Source organism: Eptesicus fuscus, chromosome 1 (assembly GCF_027574615.1).
Source record: "Eptesicus fuscus isolate TK198812 chromosome 1, DD_ASM_mEF_20220401, whole genome shotgun sequence".
NCBI lineage: Eukaryota > Metazoa > Chordata > Mammalia > Chiroptera > Vespertilionidae > Eptesicus > Eptesicus fuscus.
In genome coordinates, this window is record NC_072473.1 from 78,177,009 (window position 1) to 78,199,214 (window position 22,206).

The 22,206-nt window shown below is 39.2% G+C and overlaps 1 protein-coding gene across 2 annotated transcripts in view; it reads left to right on the top strand.

The window, feature by feature from the left end:
* Window positions 1–22,206, top strand: part of COL4A5 (collagen type IV alpha 5 chain) — a 309,426-nt gene that overhangs the window by 90,162 nt on the left and 197,058 nt on the right. For both annotated transcript variants that reach the window (XM_054723296.1, XM_054723239.1), the window contains exon 2: window positions 15,046–15,105. In XM_054723296.1, coding sequence (XP_054579271.1) covers window positions 15,046–15,105 — 60 coding nt within the window. The remainder of the gene's footprint in view (window positions 1–15,045; window positions 15,106–22,206) is intronic.

Consider the following 22,206-nt stretch of genomic DNA (forward strand, 5'->3'; position numbering starts at 1 on the left):
TGTGTTAGTCAGTTTTTACTGCTTTCATGAAGTGCACCAAACTGCCAAAACTGGGTGGTTTATAAACAACAGAAATTTATTTCTCACATTTCTGGAGGATTAAATTTCTATATTAGGCTTCCAGTATGATTAGGTTCTGGTGAAAGTCCTTTTCTGGTTGCAGACTGCTGACTTTTCCTTGTATCCTCACAAGGCAGAATAAGGCTAGGTAGCTCTTTGGACTCTTCTTATAAGGGCATTAATCCTACTCATGAAGCAGTTACTCTCATTATCCTACTACCTCCCAAATACCCCATTTCAAAATATCATAACAGTGGAATTAAGATCTCAACATATGAATTTTGAAGGGGGTAGGGAACATTCAGTCCATTGCTGTTGCTGTTTTCATGATTTTCTTATTTCCATCCTTTTACCTTTAACCTTTTTGTATGTTTTAATCTAATGTGTTCTGCTGTAGACATCTTTAGATATTGCTTTTTAAAAATATCATCTGGCAATCTTTGACTTTTGATTGGCTTATTTAACCTAGTCACATTCAATCCTATATAATAAAAGGCTAATATGCAAATCAACCGAACTGTGGCACGATCAATCACTAAGACACACACTGACCACCTGGGGGCAGAAGCTCAACGCAGGAGCTTCCCTCTGGTAGTCAGTGCGCTCCCACAGGGAGAACATCACTCAGCTAGAAGCCAGGCTCATGGCTGGCGAGTGCTGCAGTGGTGGTGGGCCTAAGCCAGCAGTTGGACATTACCTGTGGGCTCCCGGATTGCAAGAGGATGCAGGCCAGGTTGAGGGATCCCCTCAGTGCATGTTTTCATGCACTGGGCCTCTAGTGTTATTTATATAATATAATTTTTATCTGCAATTTTACTTTTCTTTCTGCATTTCTCATGTGTTTTTGTTCTTCTCTTCCTTTAAAGCCTTCATTTTTATTAAGAAAACATTTTCTATTTAAATATTATAATTCCTCTAATGATTTTCTTAACTGTATTTTGGGTTTTTTTTTAGTGATTGCTCTAGAGCAGGGGTCCTCAAACTTTTTAAACAGGGGGCCAGTTCACTGTCCCTCAGACCGTTGGAGGGCCGGACTATAGTTTAAAAAAAAACTATGAACAAATTCCTATGCACACTGCACATATCTTATTTCGAAGTAAAAAAACAAAACGGCAAAAACACCCGCATCTGGCCTGCGGGCCGTAGTTTGAGGATGCCTGCTCTAGAGCTTACCATGGGCATCGTAATATATCATAATATACCTAAGATTGATAGCAAATTAATTGCATTGAGATATACAAATATCACTACTATGAAACTCTATTTCATTTTCCTCCTTCCTGTGCTATTATTCTTATACATATTACATCTATATATGTTACAAACAAAAATACATTGCTATAATTAGAATGTTATATAACTGCTTTTAAAGAAGCTAAAAAAAACCCAATGAAAGCAAATATATATAAAACCCTAATATGCAAATAGACCAAACAGTGGAACAACTGAACAACCAAATAACCGAAATAACTGTTCGTTATGATTTGCGCTGACCACAAGGGAGCATGCGTGGAACTTGGCAGGTGTTGGTAGCAGGTGGTAGAGCATGGAACATGGCAGGCATCAGCTGTGGTGGGATGGTGGAGCAGGTGAGTGGGGGCGCCAGACCAAGGCAAGGCGCTGGTCACTGTCATCTAGGCGAGCCTGTGGTGGTTACTGAAAATTCTTTGTGCCCGCGCACTGCGGTCCCACCTGGTGCTCTCATGTACTGCTGGTGCTGGCCCCGCTTGCACCCGCTGCTGGTGCCCAGCACCAGTCCCGATCTCTCAGCACCATCAGCGGGTGTGAGAGGCAGCTGCAAGCCCCGATTGCCCCTCAGGGGTTCTCCACACCCCCCCCCCCAGCTCCTGAGGGTCGATTGGGGCAGCATGCCACTACTCACACCCGCTGACAGTGCTGGCCCAGCTTGCACTCGCTGCTGGTGCTGGCCCCAATCTCTCTGCACCATCAGCGGGTGCGAGCAAGGCCAGCACCATCAGTGCGTCGGAGCAGCAGCAGCAGGAGGGGAGCTGGCAGCAGAGAGGGGACTGTGGTGGGAGGGGCAGGCAGGGCTGCAGAGGATGGGCTAAGACCTGCCCCTGTGCCCACCACAGCTTTGTGGCCCACATTCCCTTTCAAGGTGCACAAATTTGTGCACTGGGCCCCTAGTACATTTATAATTAGTTATGTTGAACTTATTTAACATAACTTGACCTGATTTCTTATTTTCATTTGTTCCTGTTAATTCAAGTTATTATCTGTTATTATTTTCTTATTTCAATACAGCTTTGCTCTCACCAAACTCCTTTGTTGTGTTATTGTGAAATATATTACATTTCTATATTTTAAAGGCCCAAAAGTACCATTATACCCATATCTTTTATGTACTCACTTTTTAAGTCACTGAAAAGAAGATACAGAAATAGGCATGTATACTTTCTTTTACAATTGCACATTTTTGTATACTAGTACTCGTGTGTGTGTGTGTGTGTGTGTGTGTGTGTGTGTGAGAGAGAGAGAGAGAGAGAGAGAGAGAGAGAGAGAGAGAGAGAGAAAATAATTACTGATATAGAATAATTATTATATTGATTCACTTGTTTTCAGCTTGAACAACTTCTTGTAATATTTTTTGTAAAGCAGAGAGTTCTGATAGCAATGAAATCACTTTGTGTTTGTTTACTTCAGAATGTCTTTGTTTCACAATATTTCATATGGAAATAAGACTCTGGGGAATTTCCAAGATGGCTGCAGAGTAGTTAGAAGCTATTCCCACTTGCTCCCAGCCTCAAACCAGATATACAGAGCTATCAATCCGAAAACCCAATTTAAGGCTAGCTGTTCAGAAATATAACCAAGGAATATAGAAGTAGCCACCTAGAGACTGGTAAGGAGGGCAGAGAAGTGGAAAGGAAGAGCCACATCATACAGGTGCAGTGGTGACTGAGAAACTGGAGAGATACCATGGCTGCAGAACTCCCACCCTTTGAAAGCATGGGGTCTCAACCCCACATGGGGATCTCTAACTCAGAGCAACAGAGACAAGAAAAGGAACCTGCAAGGTGTCTGGCAGTGTGAGTCAGTGGCATTTGGTCAGCCCACACCCTCCCAGGGGAGTGCACCAGTGTGGAGAGTGCACTCTGGACGCTTGACTGCTAGAGATGCCATGCTGCCTTACTCAGGTCCTGTGGAAAGGTCTGCTGGCTACACCCAGAAATGACTTTAAAACGCCCTCTGTTTTCTGGGGAATCTTTTGGCAGGGACCCAGACAGTGAGGCTTGGGAAAAAGATATGATCTCCCCCACCTCAAGCACACAGCCAGCATCCTGCCCCCACCTGTTGAGCCATTGATCCTGAATCATCCTGATGGGTTCATTGGCACATGGAAACATTGCAAGGCTGAGACTTTCACCCCTGTCCTACTGGATTTGGCATTGTGTGGTAGCCAAAATTTTGGCCTTGTCTTGCTGGGTACAGAGCCCAAGAGGAGCTGGGACTTTTGGAACTGCCCTGCTGAGATCAGCCATGCAAAGAGATTAGCGTGCCATGCAAGGATGACCTTTCATGTGTCCTGCTTTGTTTGATGGCATGGGGGTTGGTGAGAGGGTTTGGGAGATGCACAGAGCTGGGATTTCTGTACTGTGTCTTCTGTCTTGGAACCAGATGGGCGAGTGCTGGGCTGTGTGGCTGCATTGCAAGTAGGCAAATCCAGGCTCCTGTGCCGGTTCAGCCTGCACTCCACAGGGAAGGAGAAGTTCCAACCCCACTCCTATAGAGTGTGGGTACCACCTCCAACAGGAGATTCTTTGGATCAACCCTGCCAAGTCCTGGATAACTCCACTGGGTGAAGTTCTGGGGATGAAAAGAAAGCGGTTCAGATCTGGGACATTCAAAGTGTGAGTTCCTCGGACGCTATCATCTGGGACCAGGGAGAAGTACTTAGCCCACTCATGTGGACTGAGAATGCATCAACTTCAACGGGAGACTCTTTCTCTCTATCTCCCTGAGTCCAGGGCAGCTGAGTATGTTCCTGAAGAGGGGTTGGCTGGCTGTACCCAAATTGAACCAACAGCAAACCCCCTTAGACAGAAGTAGTGTTGGAGACTGGCAGAGACGGAGGAGTTTGACTTTGAACTGGGGTCTACTTTCCCCTCATTGAATCCCTGACTGAATGGTCCCCAAGCAGGGGACCCACTAGCCCAATCTTGGCTAACCTGGGCTTAGCCTACACTCTTTCTTCAGAAGGCTCTGGAGAAAGACTAGGCTGACTCAGCAGAGAGGCAGAGTAGCTGACAAGGTAGAGGCAGACCTGAGGAAGCCTCACTTCCTTTTACAAATCTGCCTCCCGTACTAAGCTGGATGAAGCTAACCCTTTTACACAGATTGTCCCCTCACATGTACATTCAGATTTTATAGATGCAGATAGAGTGAATAACGTGGTACCTATAGAAAGGCAGCCCAAAGCCAGCTAAACACAATGCTTGATAGTGACCTGTACCTGAACCCCACTCATTTGGTCTTAGAACCAACACAACCAGTGGTGGGCTTCAAACAATATCAGAGCTCAACCCACCAGCTACACAAATAGCACATGCAAAGGGGAATTCTGGCAGGCACCAGAACCTGCTGGGAACAACCCAACCTTGGGATACAGCCCCTGCACAGCATCTATTGTACAGTAATGGAGGATTACCCTTATAGTCACCTAGGCCAAAGGGGAAACAACCTATGAAAGGGCCAACAGCATCAAGCTTCAACTACATCAGGGGGTGAACATAAGCCACATGAAATCTTCCTGGAGCAAGGAGCTGAAGTGATCTGGAAGATTCTGAGCCCAACAACATATCTTGAGATGGCATCTGAACAAAGTGGTTGGGGTTGAGTCTCACAGTAAGCCAGCCTGAAAGTTAATCCCACCCACAAATGGACCAACAGAAGTCAAGACCCAATTAAAGAGGTGTGCTCACATAACCCACACTAGGGACACTCCTAGAATACACAGTTCAGATGATCCAAGAGATGGCAAAGTCACTGTAGTGGCAAAGCCAGCCACTACCTGGGGCCACCTAACAGGTGACGGCAGCCATTGCCGTTTGCCATGCCCTAGCCTAGTGATAGGTTAGGTGGCCCCAGGTAGTGCCTGGCTTTGCCACTACATTGCCATACATTGCCAGGAGACCCCAGAGCCAGTACACCCAGTGGATAGCATTAGATCATACCAGATTACAATTCTACATATCTATGAGCAAGATACTCAATGGGAAGACTCAGCACCAAAGGCCCACTGAAGCAAGTCCTGCCCCATAATGGTGTCTCCCGTACACAGCTCTTCCATTATAGATGCTGCTGATCCTCACAGCAAATTGGCCTGGAGGTCAATTCTCCCCAGTGATACCAACAGCAATCAAGGCTTAACTACAACAAGACTATGCACACAGCCCACAAAAGGGTGCACCAAGAGCATCCACCTCAGGTGACTGGGGAGGCTGAGCCACTTGGCCCTATAGGACACCTACCACACAAGGCCACTCTATCAAGTCAAGGAGACTTAGCAACTACCCGCAAAATACTGGATACAGAGTTCAAAACAATGGCTATAAGATTACTCAAGGATCTAAATGAGCACTTCAGAGGACTTAAGGAGAGCTTCAAGGGACTTAGTGAGACTTTCAATGATCTTAGTGAGAATGTCAAAGACATGAAAAAGGACCAGTCAGAAATTAAGCATACACTAACTGCAATAAATAATAACTTATAGGGATTAAACAGTAGATAAGAGGATTCTGAGAAATAAATCACCAATTTGTAATATATGAGGCAAAAAACACCCAATCAGAGAGTAAAAATAAAAACAATCCAACAACATGAAAATAGTGTAAGGAACCCCTGGGACAACTTCAAGCATACTAACATTTGCATTATAAGAGTGCCAGAAGGAGAAGAGAGAGAGCAACATATTGAAAACCTATTTGAAGAAACAATGCCAGAAAACTTCCCCTACCTGGTGAAAGAAATAGACTTAAAAGTCCAGGAAGTGCAGAGAGTCCCAAACAAAAGAAACACAAAGAGGCCCACACCAAGACACATCATAATTAAAATGTCAAGGTTAAAGAGAGGAACCAAGATGGCGGCAAAGTTAAACAACTAAACTGCGGCCGCACACAACAATTTCAAAAATACAACTAAAAGACAAAACGTCTACCAACCAGAACCACGGGATAGCTGGCTGAGTGGTAGATTTACAACTAAGAGGGAAAAAGAAAGGAGCACAAACGCGGAAAAGCTGAGGTAAGGAGGCGCGCGAATCGGGCTGGTGGTAGGCGACTGGGCGCATGACTTTTTTCAACCCAAAGGGAGATAAGCTCCCGATCACTCTGAAATCCAGTTTCTGGGGACACGTGGGGGACCCAGACACCTACGGGGAGAAGCTGGACTCTCGGCCATCAGGTCGGAAAGTGAGAGTGACTATTTGCAGAGGTGTGCCCAGCAATCATTGTTTACTGTGATGGAGCGCGGGACGCGGGGACTTGGAAATGAGGAAAGGCAGAGACAGCTGATGGCAGCCATCGCCGTTTGCCACGCCCTAGCCTAGTGACGCCCTGAGACCCCACCCCGCCCTGAGACTGTTCCCCGCACATTCTACAAACCCGCCCAGGCTCCACACAGTGGCTATTGCATATAAATGGACTGTTCTGTGGAAGCTTAACCAAATAAACTGCAGCTCCAGTCAGACTGCTCCAAAACCACCATAGCCCAAGCAAAAAGGAGAAAACTGTAGTTCTTGCTGTAGCTCCTGCTGGGTGGCCCCAGATAGTAGCTGACCTACACCCCATTGGAGATGCAGAAACTAAGGTATCTAGTGGTCAGTGTGAAACGACACCAGATTTCTACCACTCTCTTAAGGGACACATTCAGGAGGCAGACTCAGTGAGCACCAAAGCCCTACTGGAACAAGTCCTGCCCTGTAAACGTGTCTCCAGCACAGCAATTCTTCCATTATAGACACAGCGGATCCTCACAGCCAATTGACCTGGAGGTCAATTCCTCCCAGTGACACCAACGACAATCAAGACTTAACTACAACAAGGCTGTACACACAGTCCACAAAGGGGTGAACCAAGAGCGTCCACCTCAGGTAACTGGGAAGCTGACCCATTGAACCAATAGGACACCTAGTACACAAAGCTATCCTACCAACTCAGGGAAGCAGCGAAAATGAGGAGGCAAGGAAACAGATCACAAATGAAAGAAATGGAGGAGAACAAATGAATGTACATAGAGTTCAAAACCACAGTTATAAGGTTTTTCAAGAATTTTATGGAAAAGGCCAATAAATTTAAGGAGACTCTCAAGGATATGAAAAAGGACCAACTAGAAATTAAACATACACTGACTGAAATAAAAAATATTATACAGAGACCCAACAGCAGACTAAAGGAACTCAAGAATAAAATCAAAGATTTGAAATACAAAGAAGCAAAAAACACTCAACCAGGAAAGCAAAAAGCAAAAAGAATCCAAAAATTTGAAGATAGTGTAAGAAGCCTCTGGGACAACTTCAAGCGTACCAACATCAGAATTATGGGGGTGCCAGAAGAAGAGAGGGAGCAAGATGCTGAAAACCTATTTGAAGAAATAATGACTGAAAACTTCCCCCACCTGGTGAAAGAAATAGACTTACAAGTCCAGGAAGTGCACAGAACCCCAAACAAAAGGAATTCAAAGAGGACCACACCAAGACACATCATAATTAAAATGCCAAGGGCAAAAGCCAAAGAGAGAATATTACAAGCAGCAAGAGAAAAACAGTTAGTTACTTACAAGGGAGCACCCATATGATTATCAGCTGATTTCTCAACAGAAACTATGCAGGCCAGATGGGAGTGGCAAGAAATATTCAAAGTGATAAATAGCAAGAACCTACAACCAAGACTACTCTACCCAGCAAAGTTATCATTCCGAATTGAAGGGCAGATAAAGAGCTTCACAGATAAGGAAAAGCTAAAGGAATTCATCACCACCAAACCAGTATTATATGAAATGCTGAAAGGTATTCTTTAAAAAGAGGAAAAAGAAGAAAAAAGTAAAGATAAAAATTATGAATAACAAATACATACCTATCAACAAGTGAATCTAAAAGTCAAGTGAATTAAAAATCCGAAGAACAGAATAAACTGGTGAACATAATAGAATCAGGAGCATAGAATCGGAGTGGATTGATAATTCTCAGGGGGAAAGGGGTGTCTATGTGGGGGGTACGGGAAGAGACTGGACAAAATCATACACCTATGGATAAGGACAGCGGGGGGCAGGTAAGGGCAGAAGGGAGGGTGGGAACCACAGACAAGAGAAAGCTAAAGGAGTTCATCACCACCAAACCAGTTATTACATGAAATGTTAAAGGGTATTCTTTAAGAAAAGGAAGAAGAGAAAAGAAAAATTCAAAAGTTCAGTATGGCTATCATCAACAAATCAACAAATGACAAGTGCTGGCGAGGATGTGGAGAAAAAGGAACCCTCATGCCCTGCTTGTGGGAATGCAGACTGGTACGGCCACTGTGGAGAACAGTATGGAGTTTCCTCAAAAAACTAAAAATGGAACTCCCATTTGACCCAATGATTCCACTTCTAGGAATATATCTCAAGAAAGTAGAAACACCAATCAGAAAGGATATATGCACCCCTATGTTCATAGCAGCACAATTTACAATAGTGAAGATTTGGAAACAGCCTTAGTGCCCATCAGCAGATGAGTGGATTAAAACAATGAGGTATATCTACACAATGGAATACTACACTGCAGTAAAAAAGAAGGAATTCTCACCATTTGCAATAGCATGGATGGAACTGGGCAGCATTATGCTAAGCAAAATAAGCCAGAGAAAGATAAATATCACATGATCTCACTCATTTGTGGAATATAATGAACAACATAAACTGATAAACAAAAACAGATCCAGAGACAGAGAAGCATCAGTTAGATGTTCAAACCTCAGAGGGAATGTAGGGGAGGGTGGGAGTATGGGGGAGAAATCAACCAAAGGACTTGTATGCATGCATATAAGCCTAACCAATGGATACAGACAACAGGGGGGTGAGGGCATGATTGGGGGGGGGGTAATGAGGGGATAAGGACACATATGTAATACCTTAATCAATAAAACCAATAAAGGAAAAAAAGGGGGATCCAGAAAAAAAGTTCAAAAGTATGAAAAATAAAATGGCAATATATACATATCTATCAACAATTGAATCTAAAAATCAAAATAAAGGAACAAGGAATCTAATGAACAATATAAACTGATCAATAAAATAGAATCAGAGGCATGGAAATATGGAACAGACTGACGAATCTCACAGGGAAGGGGAGGCAGGAAGAGATTAACCAAATATATGCATTTATGCATTACTTATGGACACAGATAATAGGGTGGTGAAGGCCTGTGCCAGGGTGGGAACCAGGGGGAGGTGGGCAATGGGGGATATCTGTAATGCTCGAAATAATAAAGAATTTTTAAATTAAAAAAATCCTATATTGCTCCTTTTTTATGCTTTTAAGATATTTTTACATTTTGAAGCATCTTTAGTTTCTTTTTAAAGCAGCCATACTGGTCTGGATACCTAACAACTACTTTATTGAGGTATTTCTTATTGCTCCATGACATCAATTGGTAGTATATATTTTGTAACACCTGAATCAGAATCATTCAGAGATGTTTATTAACATTTTAGAATGTTAGCCAACCTCATGCTTACTGAAACAGAACCTCTAGCACGGTATCCTAGTATCTGAATTTTGGGAGTTTTTTAAAGTATTTCTAATGTGTACAGAAGTTTGATTTTATTTGTACTTTAAAGTCTTATATTTGGTATATTTTATTGTAAGAGCCTGAGATCTGAATGTATTGTTTTGTATACTTGTTCTAGCACCATATGTTGAACAATCCATTATTTTTACATCTATTAGATACACTAACTTTTATTATATTTCAGGAGTGTGTGTGTGTGTGTGTGTGTCTGTGTGTGTCTGTGTGTCTATTTCTGATTTTTCTATTTTGGTCTGTTGAGCTGCCTAATCTTTGAGCAATACCATGCTGTTTTAATTAGTGTTGACTTATCATGTGTTTTAATATGTGATTAAAAATATATTCCTTAGTTTTTATTTTATGATTTTCTACCACACTAAAATATTTAAAACATTAATTGCATCATTTTCTTGCTTCAACTGTCTTTGGTAACTTCGTATAATTAAATAGGTTTTTCTACAATTTTTGAGAAAGTTCTTTAATTAGCTGTATCTTCTAGTGTACTTTTCCACATTGACTTAAGAAATACTTTAGATTGGGGTACTTAATGTTTATTTTACCTGACTCATTGCCCACAAAATTTTTATTTTAATCTTAGTGTTAAGTATGCCCATATTTCTTCTAGATGTCTTTCTGTCCATCCTTCAGAATTGAAGTTGAGTTATTTACCTTCTCTACAGAGGTCTCACGAATACTCCCAGGCTCAAGGGAACCCTCAACTTTTATAGCAATTATTTTCTATACCACTTATTTTTACTTGGTAATTACTACTGAATCACAGACTGTAAAATCTGAAAGCTACCTAAAAAGATCAATCTGTCTATCTCTGTTTTCTTACCAAAGTGAAAACTGAGCATGAGTATATGGGAATTATCATAGTCTCCTAATGACTCAATTGCTTAGGTAGACTTAGGATGTATTTCTTGTATTTTACAGTTCTTTCTATTACCATTGTTTGCTTTATCATTATTCCATTGTGTTTTATTTTTATTTTTTTGGACCTAGATTTCTTCTTTTAAAAAAAAATATATATTTTATTGATTTTTTACAGAGAGGAAGAGAGAGGGATAGAGAGTTAGAAACATCAATGAGAGAGAAACATCGATCAGCTGCCTCTTGCACACCCCCTACTGGGGATGTGCCTGCAACCAAGGTACATGCCCTTGACCGGAATCGAACCTGGGACCCTTGAGTCTGCAGGCCAACGCTCTATCCACTGAGCCAAACCGGTTTTGGCTAGATTTCTTCTTTAACTAGATTGGAAGTTCCTTAAAGGCAGGGCTCATGTCTACACATTTTTTTTATAACTCATAGCCCTAATACTATGCCTTTATTTATTAGGCACCTAATTGATATTAATAGATATTGGTAAAAAGCTAACCAGATGTCAAATTGGGGCTATTTCCTCATGGGCATCCTATATAATAAAGAGGTAATATGCAAATTTACCATCACTCCAACATACAAGATGGCTGCCCCAATGTGGTCAAAGATGGCCGCCCCCATGTGGACATAAGATGGCCACCACAAGATGGCCAGCAGGGGAGGGCAGTTGGGAGTGACCAGGCCTGCAGGGGAAGGCAGTTGTGGGCGATCAGGCCAGCAGGGGAGGGCAGTTGGGGGCGACCCAGGCCTGCAGGAGAGGGAAGTTGGGGGTGACTGGGCCAGCAGAGGAGGGCAGTTGCGGGCAACCAGGCCTGCAGGGGAAGGCAGTTGGGGGGGATCAGGCCTGCAGGGGAGGGCAGTTGGGGGCAACCAGGCCAACAAGGGAGGGCAGTTAGGGGTGACCAGGCTGGCAAGGGAGGGCAGTTGGGAGGGAGAAGGCCTATAGGGGAAGGCACTTGGGGGGACCAGGCCTGCAGGGGATGACAGTTAGGGACGACCAGACTAGCAGGGGAGGACAGTTAGGGGTGACTAGGCTGGCAAGGGAGGGAAGTTCGGGGTGACTGGGCCAGCAGGGGAGGGCAGTTAGTGGCAATCGGGCCAGCAGGGGAGCAGTTAGGCGTTGATCAGGGTGGCAGGGGAGTGGTTAGGAGGTGATCAGACTGGCAGGCAGAAGCAGTTAGGGGCAATCAGGCAGGCAGGCAGGCGCGCAGTTGGGAGCCAGCAGTCCTGGACTGTGAGAGGGATGTCCCAAATTGGAGAGGGTGCAGGCTGGGCTGAAGGACACCCTTCCTCCCCCTCGTGCATGAATTTCATGCACCGGGCCTGTAGCCACTATTATAATTGCATGGAAAGTGACATCTAGTGGTTGGCTTGTGTATTACAATTGCTTTTCTTTTCTTTTTTTTTTTTTTTTTTACACAGGTAATGATTATTTTTAAATTTTTTAATTTTCAATTACAGGTTACATTCAGTATTATTTTTATAAGTTTCAGATGTACACATTAATGGTTAGACAATAATATATTTTATAAAGTATTATCCTTGATATTTACAGTACCCAACTGGCACTATACATAGTTATTACAATATCATTAACTGTATATTCCCTATGATGTACTTTACATCCCCATGAGTATTTTGTAACTACCAATTTTTATTTGTTAACCTCTTCATCTTTTAACCAAGTCCTCCAAACTCTGAATACTAGAGTTTTTATAACCTAGATGGAATAAATAAAATATAAACTAAAATTTTAAGTTGAATTAAAAAAATTGTAATTACCAGATGTCTTAAGTAGTGGCAGTTATTGTGAATCAGTATGTCCTTAAATTGACAAGTTTGGACTTTGAAATCTAGTATTCATGTTTACACAAAGTAATATTATATATTTTAAATTCACTTCGTTCCTGATACACTGTAATGTAATTTTTGTGTATGGAAATTATCCTTCCCAGTAGAGAGCAATGATATACTACTGTCTTTGTATCTCTACCTGCACCTAACATAACATAGTGACAGTCAAATAACAGGTGGATCAAATAAGTATGTGTTGAATTAGTTATATATGTTTGAAGGATCTCTGTGTGTTTTATTCATCTTTATTGCCTAACAAGTTTTCTGGACTCTAATAATACTCAATTCATGTTTGATGAGTAAGTCTAAATAAGTCTATTTAACCTGTAATGTGGTTGATGTATAATACTAAAACATGAGTTCAAAACATCGTCATCTATGTATAATAAATAATGGCTGCATAACAGACTTTAGATTGTAAATGTGGCAAACAAGGTGTAGCTCACTTGGTTAGAGTGACATCCTGATATGCCAAGGTTGTGGGTTAAATATCCAGTCAGGGCACATACAAGACACAATCAATGAATGCATAAATAAGTGGAACAACAAATTCTCTCTCTCTCTCTCTCTCTCTCTCTCTCTCTCTCTCTCTCTCTCTCCCCATTCCCCTTCCTCTCCCTGTCTCAAAAAGAAAAACAGAACAACAAAAAAACACAAGAAATGTCACACACATATTTGAAAATATATTTTTATTGATTTCAGAGAGGAAGGGAAAGGGAGATAAAAACGTCAGTGATGAGAGAGAATCATTGATCGGCTGCTTCCTGCAAGCCCCCTGCTGGGAATTGATCCCGCAACCGCAACCAGGGCATGTGCTGTGACCAGAAATTGAACTGTGACCTCCTGGTTCACAGGTCGACGCTCAACTATTTGGGCACAAACATATTTTTCTGGAACAGCCTGTTGGAATGTAAGTGAAAAATTCCCCCAACATCAGGCCACTGTTGTTTGTTCTTATAATTAGTAAAAGGAGTTTCAGCATGTTAGATGTTCTAACTAAAAGAATGAGTTCAGTACTTCAATAAGCATTGGGGAAGAAAATCTGGTCATGAGTGGAGTAAAGGAAAGCATGGAATGTTGGGAAGGAAGCTAAGTTACTTTTTAAGTTATAGGCTCCCAAGGCTGAGCATTGATAAACATTATTTGGTATTTACATTACATAAAAGTTTCTCTTATTTAATGAGAAGCATGCTATCTTACTGTACATAAATACTGAGGTATCTGCCTATGTTAAACTATTTACTATTTATTTTTCTAAGCCATTAAGTTTCATGCCAGAGTAAAGTATAATTCTGCAAGGCAGAAGTCATCTACTATCTTCTTGTTGAAAAGAACTTTATTTTAAAGGAAGACATTTTTCTGGCTTCAGGAACTCAATTATTAATATAAGTGAATAAAATAGTTAGTAGTAGCTATTATAAACAGGCTGTGGGAATAATATTTTTAGTAAATCTTGAAGCTGATAAGACTGTGCTACTAGAGATGAGAGAGTGGGGGCAAAGAAAAGAATGGTGGTTAAAGATAGTATTATGTATTTTATACCCCATGATTGCTCAAGAATGTAGAGAAGAAACAACTTCTTGGCTAGTTGCCAAGGTTACTGCTAATATGGATTGATAGGTAATTTCTTACAAGAGATAATAGGAGGAAAAAGGGAGTTCCTAAGAGCTTGGACAGTGGCAAACCATATTACAGAGAAGTTTTATGCATTTCTTATTCATTTTTTTAAAATATATTTTTGCTTTAAAATTATGAAAATTTGTTATATAACATGTGTTGGCAAGGATGTGGATGAAAAGGAACCCTTGTGCACTGTTGGTGTGGCTGCAAATTGGTGCAGCCACTATAGAAAACAGTATGGAGATCTCTTGAAAAACTAAAAATAGATATATACCATATGACCTAGCAATTCTACTCCTGGATATTTATCTAAAGAAAAGGAAAACCTTAATCTGCAAAGATATATGTACCCCTATGTTTATTGCAGCATTATTTACAATACCCAAGATATGGAAGCAACTGAGGTGTCCATCGATAAATGAGTGGATCAATGATATATTTACCTATACAATGCAATGTAACACAGCAATAAAAAAGAATGAAATATTGCCATTTTTGACAACATGGGTGTTCTAGAGGGCATTATGCTAAGTAAAGTAAGTCAGGTGGAGAGAGACAAATACCATGTAGTTTCACTTATATATGGAATCTAAACAAACAAACAAAACAACACAACACAAAAATAGATTAATAGAAACATAAATCAAAGGGTTGGTTACTTAAAGGGAGGGGGTGAACAGATGAATGAAAAAGGTGAAGGGGGATATAGTCAACAATATTTTTCTGGTATTTTTTTTTTTTTTTTTACAAATTTGAATTGTTGAGTTCAGTTGAGATGTTAGTCAGAGTCTGGTTTTCAGGTTTATATTTAATGATTTTTCTCCCCATTTCTCTTTCTTTATAGGCTTGCTATGGGTGTTCTCCAGGATCAAAGTGTGACTGTAGTGCTGTAAAAGGAGAAAAGGTAAGATCTGAGATGGGCCTTTGAAAACATAAGAAAAACAGGAAAATAATGTTTTTAATATGTTGTTTTTTAAAAACAGGGTTTCTACCTCAGCACCAAATAAGCATAATGAATTATATTCTAGTGCTTATTGTAGGCAGTTATAAGGATTAGACTAATTGTTGCAGGGGTCAGAACATATTTTCTGTAAAAGGCCATAAAATAGATGTTTTAAGTTTTGTGACCCAATAATGTCTCTTGTCACATATTTCTCTCTTCTTTTTAAAATATTCTTTTAAAAGTGTAAAAAAAACATTTTTAGCTCTTGGACTATATAAAACAAGCTTCTGACTGCATTTGACTTGAGATATATAGTCTGTCAACCTCTGATCAATCTTGTTAAAAGCACTTAATAACCAAAAGAAGGGGTAAAACACTTAAGAAGGAACCAAACATTTATTAGGCTACTAATCTGTGCTGGATACCATGCTAGACAATTTTGTGTATACTTATGTAGTCTATGTAAGCTAATGATTGGTGAATCTCTATTTTTATCTCACTTTTCCACAACAGCACCCCTGTTGTATACATATGATGATTACAAAGTATTGGTGAAGAATAAATAGCATAAACCTAGCCACTATGAGTCAGTGACTCACATTAAAATTGGAAGATTAAAAAGAGATAGTGAATTGTGGCCCTATGAGAGTTGTAAGGAGAAAAGGGATTATACTCTAGTTTCCACTCTTTGGGCTCAATAAATATTTTTGAATAAACAAGTGAATGCTACTAATTACATATGAAAAAGTTTGGGACACTATTCAAGACCATATTCTGTTTAGGAATATAAAGTTTCACTGGCATATTAATGTGTTTAAAAGTCCTGGACTAAAGAAACCTCTTTGTTTTGCAGTGTTATATTTCCAAGCTCCATTTCATCATGTAACCCACTTTTCTCTTACCAGACCACCTATTACAGTAGTCCCCTTTTATTCATGGTTTTACTTTCCATTGTTTTACTTACCCCCAGCCTTCTGAGGTTAAAAAATATTAAATGAAAAAACCCAGAAATAAGAAATTCATAAGTTTTAAATTGTGTGCCATTCTAGGTAGAGTGATGAAATCTTGCACTATTATGCTCCATCCTGTCCAAGATATGAACCATCCCTCTGTCCAGGGTATCCATGCTGTATACACTATCTGTCCACTAGTCACTTACTAGCCATATCACCAGAAGGTCAGTAGTTGCCTAACACTACATCAAAAGACTTATGTCAATCACCTTACTTCATCTAGGAATTGTATCATATCATATTATCACATAAAAGGGTGAGTACAGGATACTAATATATTTTGAGTGAGATAGACCATATTCATATAACTTTTATTACAGTATATTGTTATAATTGTTCAATCTTATTATGTTATTATTGGTAATCTTCTACTGTGCCTAATTTATGAATTAACCTTTATCATAAGTATGTATGTATGAGAAAAATCTTTGTAAAAGGTTCAGTATTATATGTGGTTTCATGCATCAACTGAGGGTCTTAGAATGTACCCCATGGATAAAGTGATACTACTATATATTAATCTAATATTGTTATGCTGAACATCTATTTGAATAACATAGTTTGAGGGGAGTAGTTTTATAGTAAATGGTGCTATCTGTAATGGTAAATAAAATAAGAGTGATTCCTTTCTGATATTGGTACAGTGACCTTTATAAAATTAAGTCTTCTTCAGACAAGAAGTATACATTCTGGACAAAATATAATAGCTATTTAATGGCACAGGAGAGTGACCAAAAATAAAAAAAAATGATAAAGGATTCTACCCTTGAAAGAAAGGAAGTTCACTGGGCAAGTTTGCATTTATGTTGCTTTTCTCCTGAGTGCACTGTTCAGTGTGCATGGCATGGGATGGTCAGAAACCAGACACGATGACACAGTCTTACTGGCTTGAGAAGTCAGAGGACAGAAGTGAGGATGCCAGAATGGCTTAGAAGTGATGGGGGTTATGCTGGAATGAAGGGAGCCACAAAGAGGATAGCAAAAAAATGCTGCTTCTAAACTCCACACAAATTCCTGGTTGAATCCTGAAATTTACATGTAAAGGATGATTCATACAACCCAGCAAAAAGGAATGGCTAGAAGACTGCAATAACTAAACATAAAATTTAATTGCTGTCCAGTGAAGGGAAAACAGAGTTTTAAGGTTTAGTTCAGCTGAGTTAACTAATTCCTTAAATAAAATTTCAATACTTTCCAGAGGCAGAAAAAGAATCCAGGATGTCTACATATTAACTACAACGTCCAATATGCAATTAAAACTTACTAGACATAAGAAGTAGTAGATAAAAGTGACCCATAGTCAGAAAAAGATCAGTCAGTGATAACTAACTTGAAATAACACAGATGTTAGAAATTCTAGACAGTGATTTTAAGCCAATAGGATAAATATATTTATTATTTTAAAGGGAAATCAGCTCAGAATGAATGAACAGAGAATCATAACAGAGCACTGGAGACTGAAAGAAATAGGAAAATCTATATTTAAAAGCAAAATATAAGAGCAATTTACCAGGTGGGCTTTTAACAGCAGAGTGGAGATGACTGAAGAAAGGGTCAGTGAAATTAAAGATTCATTTGAAGAAAGATCCAATCTGAAGAACAAAGAGAAGGAAAATAATAGGTCCTCAGTGACCTGTGAAACAGTATTAAATGATTTAATACAAATGTAAATGGAATCCTATAAGAACAGGAGGGAAAAACAGAGAAGTAAAAATAATAATAATTAATGAGGCATTAGTAATGGCAAGCATTTTCCACACTTGGTTAAAAATATAAATTTACAGAAAAACATAAATTTAAGAAGTTCAGCACAACCCAAGCAGGATAAAAACAAAGAAAACTACACCCAGGCACATCATAATGAATATACTGAGAAAAAAACATCTGTGATTAAAAGAAAATCTGAAAGAAGCTAAAGAAAAAATACACATTGTATACTAGTACTGGGGCACAATAACATAACTAAGGATAGACAGAATTCTCATCAGAAAGAATGGATAATGTACAACAATATAAAATCATCATTGAGTTTTATGAGTTCTTTATATATTTTGGAAATTAAAACTTTGTCAGAGCTACTGTTTACAAATATCAACTCCCATCTGATTGGCTGCTGTTTGTTTTGTTGTCCATGTCTTTTGCTGTGCAGAAGCTCTTCAGTTTGATATAGTCCCATTCATTTATTTTTGCCTTTACTTCCTTGCCTTTGCGGTCAAGTCCATAAAATGTTCTCTACCATCAAGGTCCATACCAAACAAATAACAATCCAATCAAAAAGTGGGCAGAGGACCTGAAAATACACCTCTCCCAAGAAGACAGACCAACACCCAATAGATATATGAGAAGATGTTTAACCTCACTGGCAATCAAGGAAATGGAAATTAAAACTACAATGAGATACCACCTTACACCAGTTAGAATGGCCATTATCAACAAGACAAGCAACAAGTGTTGAAGAGGTTGTGGAAAAAAGGGAACCCTCATTCACTGCTGGTGGGAATGTAAACTGGTACAACCACTATGGAAGGCAGTCTGGCAATTCCTCAAAAAATTAAAAATAGAGCTACCATATGACCCAACAACCCCAATCCTGGGTATATACCCAAAAAACTCAAAATCATTTACATGCAAAGACATATGCACCCCTATATTCATTGCAGCATTATTCAAGGTGGCCCCAAGAGTTGGAAACAGCCGAAGTGCCCTACAATAGAGGACTGGATAAAGAAGATGTGGTATATATACACAATGGAGTACTACACGGCCATAAGAAAGGATAAAATAGCGTAATTTACAACAACATGGATGGACCTTGAGAACATTATGCAAAGTGAAATAATTCAGACAGAAAAAGCAAGAACTATATGATTCACCCATATGTAGGATATAAAAATGAAACTTATGGACACAAATTGCAGTGTGGTGGTTGCCAGAGGGAAGGGGTAGAGGGAGAAAGGGGTCCTAATATGAGGTGACAGGAGATTTGACTTTGGGTAGTGGGCACATGGTCCTATATACATATGTTGTAAATTAGTCATCTACACATGAAACCTATATGTTCATGTTAACTAATGTCACCCCAATAAAATTTAATTAAAAAAAATCATCATTGAAAATATCTGCATATACAGTGAAATTACACATAAAAATAAAAGCAAATTTAAGACATTTTCTGGTCATAAAACCTGAGAGAATTTTTCATCAGCATACTTGCACTAAAATAAATTTCTTCAGGCTGAAAGACTGTTTAAACCAAAACAACATAGCTTCAAAAGCATAACAAAATCCCTGGCTGGGTGGTTCAGTTGGATGCAGTGTCATCCCAAACACCAAAAAGTTATGGGTTTGATTACCGGTCAGGGCACATACCTAGTTTGTGGGTTCAATTCCTGATTGGGATGCGTACAGGAGGCAACTGAACGTCGATGCTTCTCTCTCTCTGAAACCAATAAAAACAACAATAACAGCATATTGTTGGGTGAGGATTTAAAAATAAAAAAAGCATAACAACAGAAGCCCAAACTGACAGAATTAAAGAGAGAAATAGACAAATCCACAATCATAGTTATAGATCTTAATACTCCTATCTGTCATTGGCAGAATAACTATGAAAACAAATTTGTAAAGGTATAGGTGATTAGAACTACACTACTAACAATCTAGACCTGACATATACCAGGTGTACCGGTTAATAATGCGGATTTTGTAATCAAAGAAAACAGGGTAATTTCAAGAGAAACATCAAAAGTGCTTTATGCAAAGTAGTGTCCATTGCTAGCTACACATTTCCCCCATATTTCAGGTAATTTGTGGATACCGTCCCTATAGAACTTTTCTTGTTTTGAGGCAAACCATTCAGAGACCCAATTTTCCACTTCTTCGTACGTTTTGAAGTGCTGCTCAGAAAGTGCATGTGCCATGCATCGGAACAAGTGGTAATCTGAAGGAGTAAGGTCTGGTGAATATGGCGGGTGGGTTAATACTTCCCAGGCAAGATCTTTTAACGTGTCTTTAACTGGTTTTGAAGTGTGTGATGGTGTGTCATCATGAAGCAAAATTACTTTGCTGTGTCTTCTGGCCCATTCTGGTCGTTTTTCGATCAAAGCGTGGTTCTAATTGATTACTTGTTGTCAGTAGTGATCAGTATGAATGGTTTCACCTGGTTTTAGAAGCTCATAATACACCACACCTTCCTGATCCCACCAAACGTAGAGCATTGTCTTCTTTCCGAAGCGATTTGGCCTTGCAATCAATGTTGATGGTTGACCTAGATCAGTGGTCTGCTAACTCATTAGTCAACAGAGCCAAATATCAACAGTACAACGATTGAAATTTCATTTTAGAGCCAAAATTTTTAAACTTAAACTTCTTCTAACGCCACTTCTTCAAAATAGACTCGCCCAAGCCGTGATATTTTGTGAAAGAGCCACACTCAAGGGGCCAAAGAGCCACATGTGGCTTGCGAGCCGCGGTTTGCCAACCTCTGACCTAGATCGACCCATGATTTTGTGCGTTTGGGATTCTCAAAATAAATCCACTTTTCATTGCCAGTCACAATTTGATGCAAAAGAGACTTTCTTTCGTGCCGTTGAAGCAACATTTTACTGATGACATTTTGGTTTTCCATTTGTCTTTTGTTCAGTTGATGTGGGCACCCATTTTCCTTCCTTTAAATCTTTCCCATTGCTTGTAAACGATCGGAAATTGTTTGCTGAACAACGTTTAATCTTTCTGCAAGTTGTTTTTGAGCTTGACGCGTATCTTCATCCAATAATGCTTGTAATTGTTGGTCTTCAAACTTTTTCGGTTGACCTGGATGTTCTTTGTCTTTCACATCGAAATCATCACTTTTAAAGTGTTTACTAGTAAACCAGTAAACAAGTATCTTGAGATGGAACATGTTCACCATAAGCTTCCCGAAGTATATGATAACTTTCAGCCGCACTTTTCTTCAAAATAAAGTAATGAATTAAAACTTCCCGCAAGTGCTCTTATTTTGGCACGAAGTTCGACATTTTTAAGCATAAAAATATCTATGATGTTAACACCTTCAGAAAATTTGACATATGAAGTTTCGAAGCTTGCTGTCAATACAACAAAATAGCATACATATCAAATCGCATATAATATCAACATACTAGTATGTGTAACTCCATCTATTGAAAAAAATCTGCATTATTAACCGGTACATCTGGTATAGAGTCCTATAACCAATAACTACAGAATGTAATTTTTTTCAAAGGCATATGAAATTTTCTCCATGATAGACTATATAATGGACCATAAAATGAGACCTTATCAATATCAAAAGATTGAAAGCATCAGTATAGTATACTAGTATTATCTTAGCACATGGAATGAATAAGAAATTAATAATAATAAGATCTGTCAAAAATCCCTAATTATTTAGAAATTAGAAAGCACCATTATAACTAACTGATAGAGCAAGGAAGAAATCACAAGGAAAATTAGAAAATATTTTAAGTTGCATAATGATTGAAATGCAACATACTGAGAATAGTGGGATTGAGTTAAAGCAGGGCTTAGTGAAAATAGCTTTAAATACCTATTTTTAAAAAGAAGAGAGATTTCAAATGAGTGATTTAAGTTTCCCAGTTAAGAAGCTATAAAAAGGCAAGCAATTTCAATTTAAAATAAGAAATAGTAAGGACAAAAAGAGAAATAAAAATATATGGACTAGAAAATAATAGAAAAACATTATACAGCCAAAATTTGTTAATTGCTTGTTAGCATGACTGATAAGACAATAGAAAACACAAGTAACCAATTTTAGGAATAATAATACAAATATGAAAAATAAGGGAATATTATAAACAACTTTATAACAATAAATTCAACAACTTAGTAGAGATGGAAAAATAACTTGAGAAACAACATAACCTAAAACGAACTTATAAACTAACTCAAACAAAATATGAATAGCCCTATATTTACTAAGGAAATTGAACTCTCAAACACTTCCCACACACAAAAAATCTCAGACCAAAGTTTTCACTGGTGAATTATATGAAACATCTATATAAGAGAC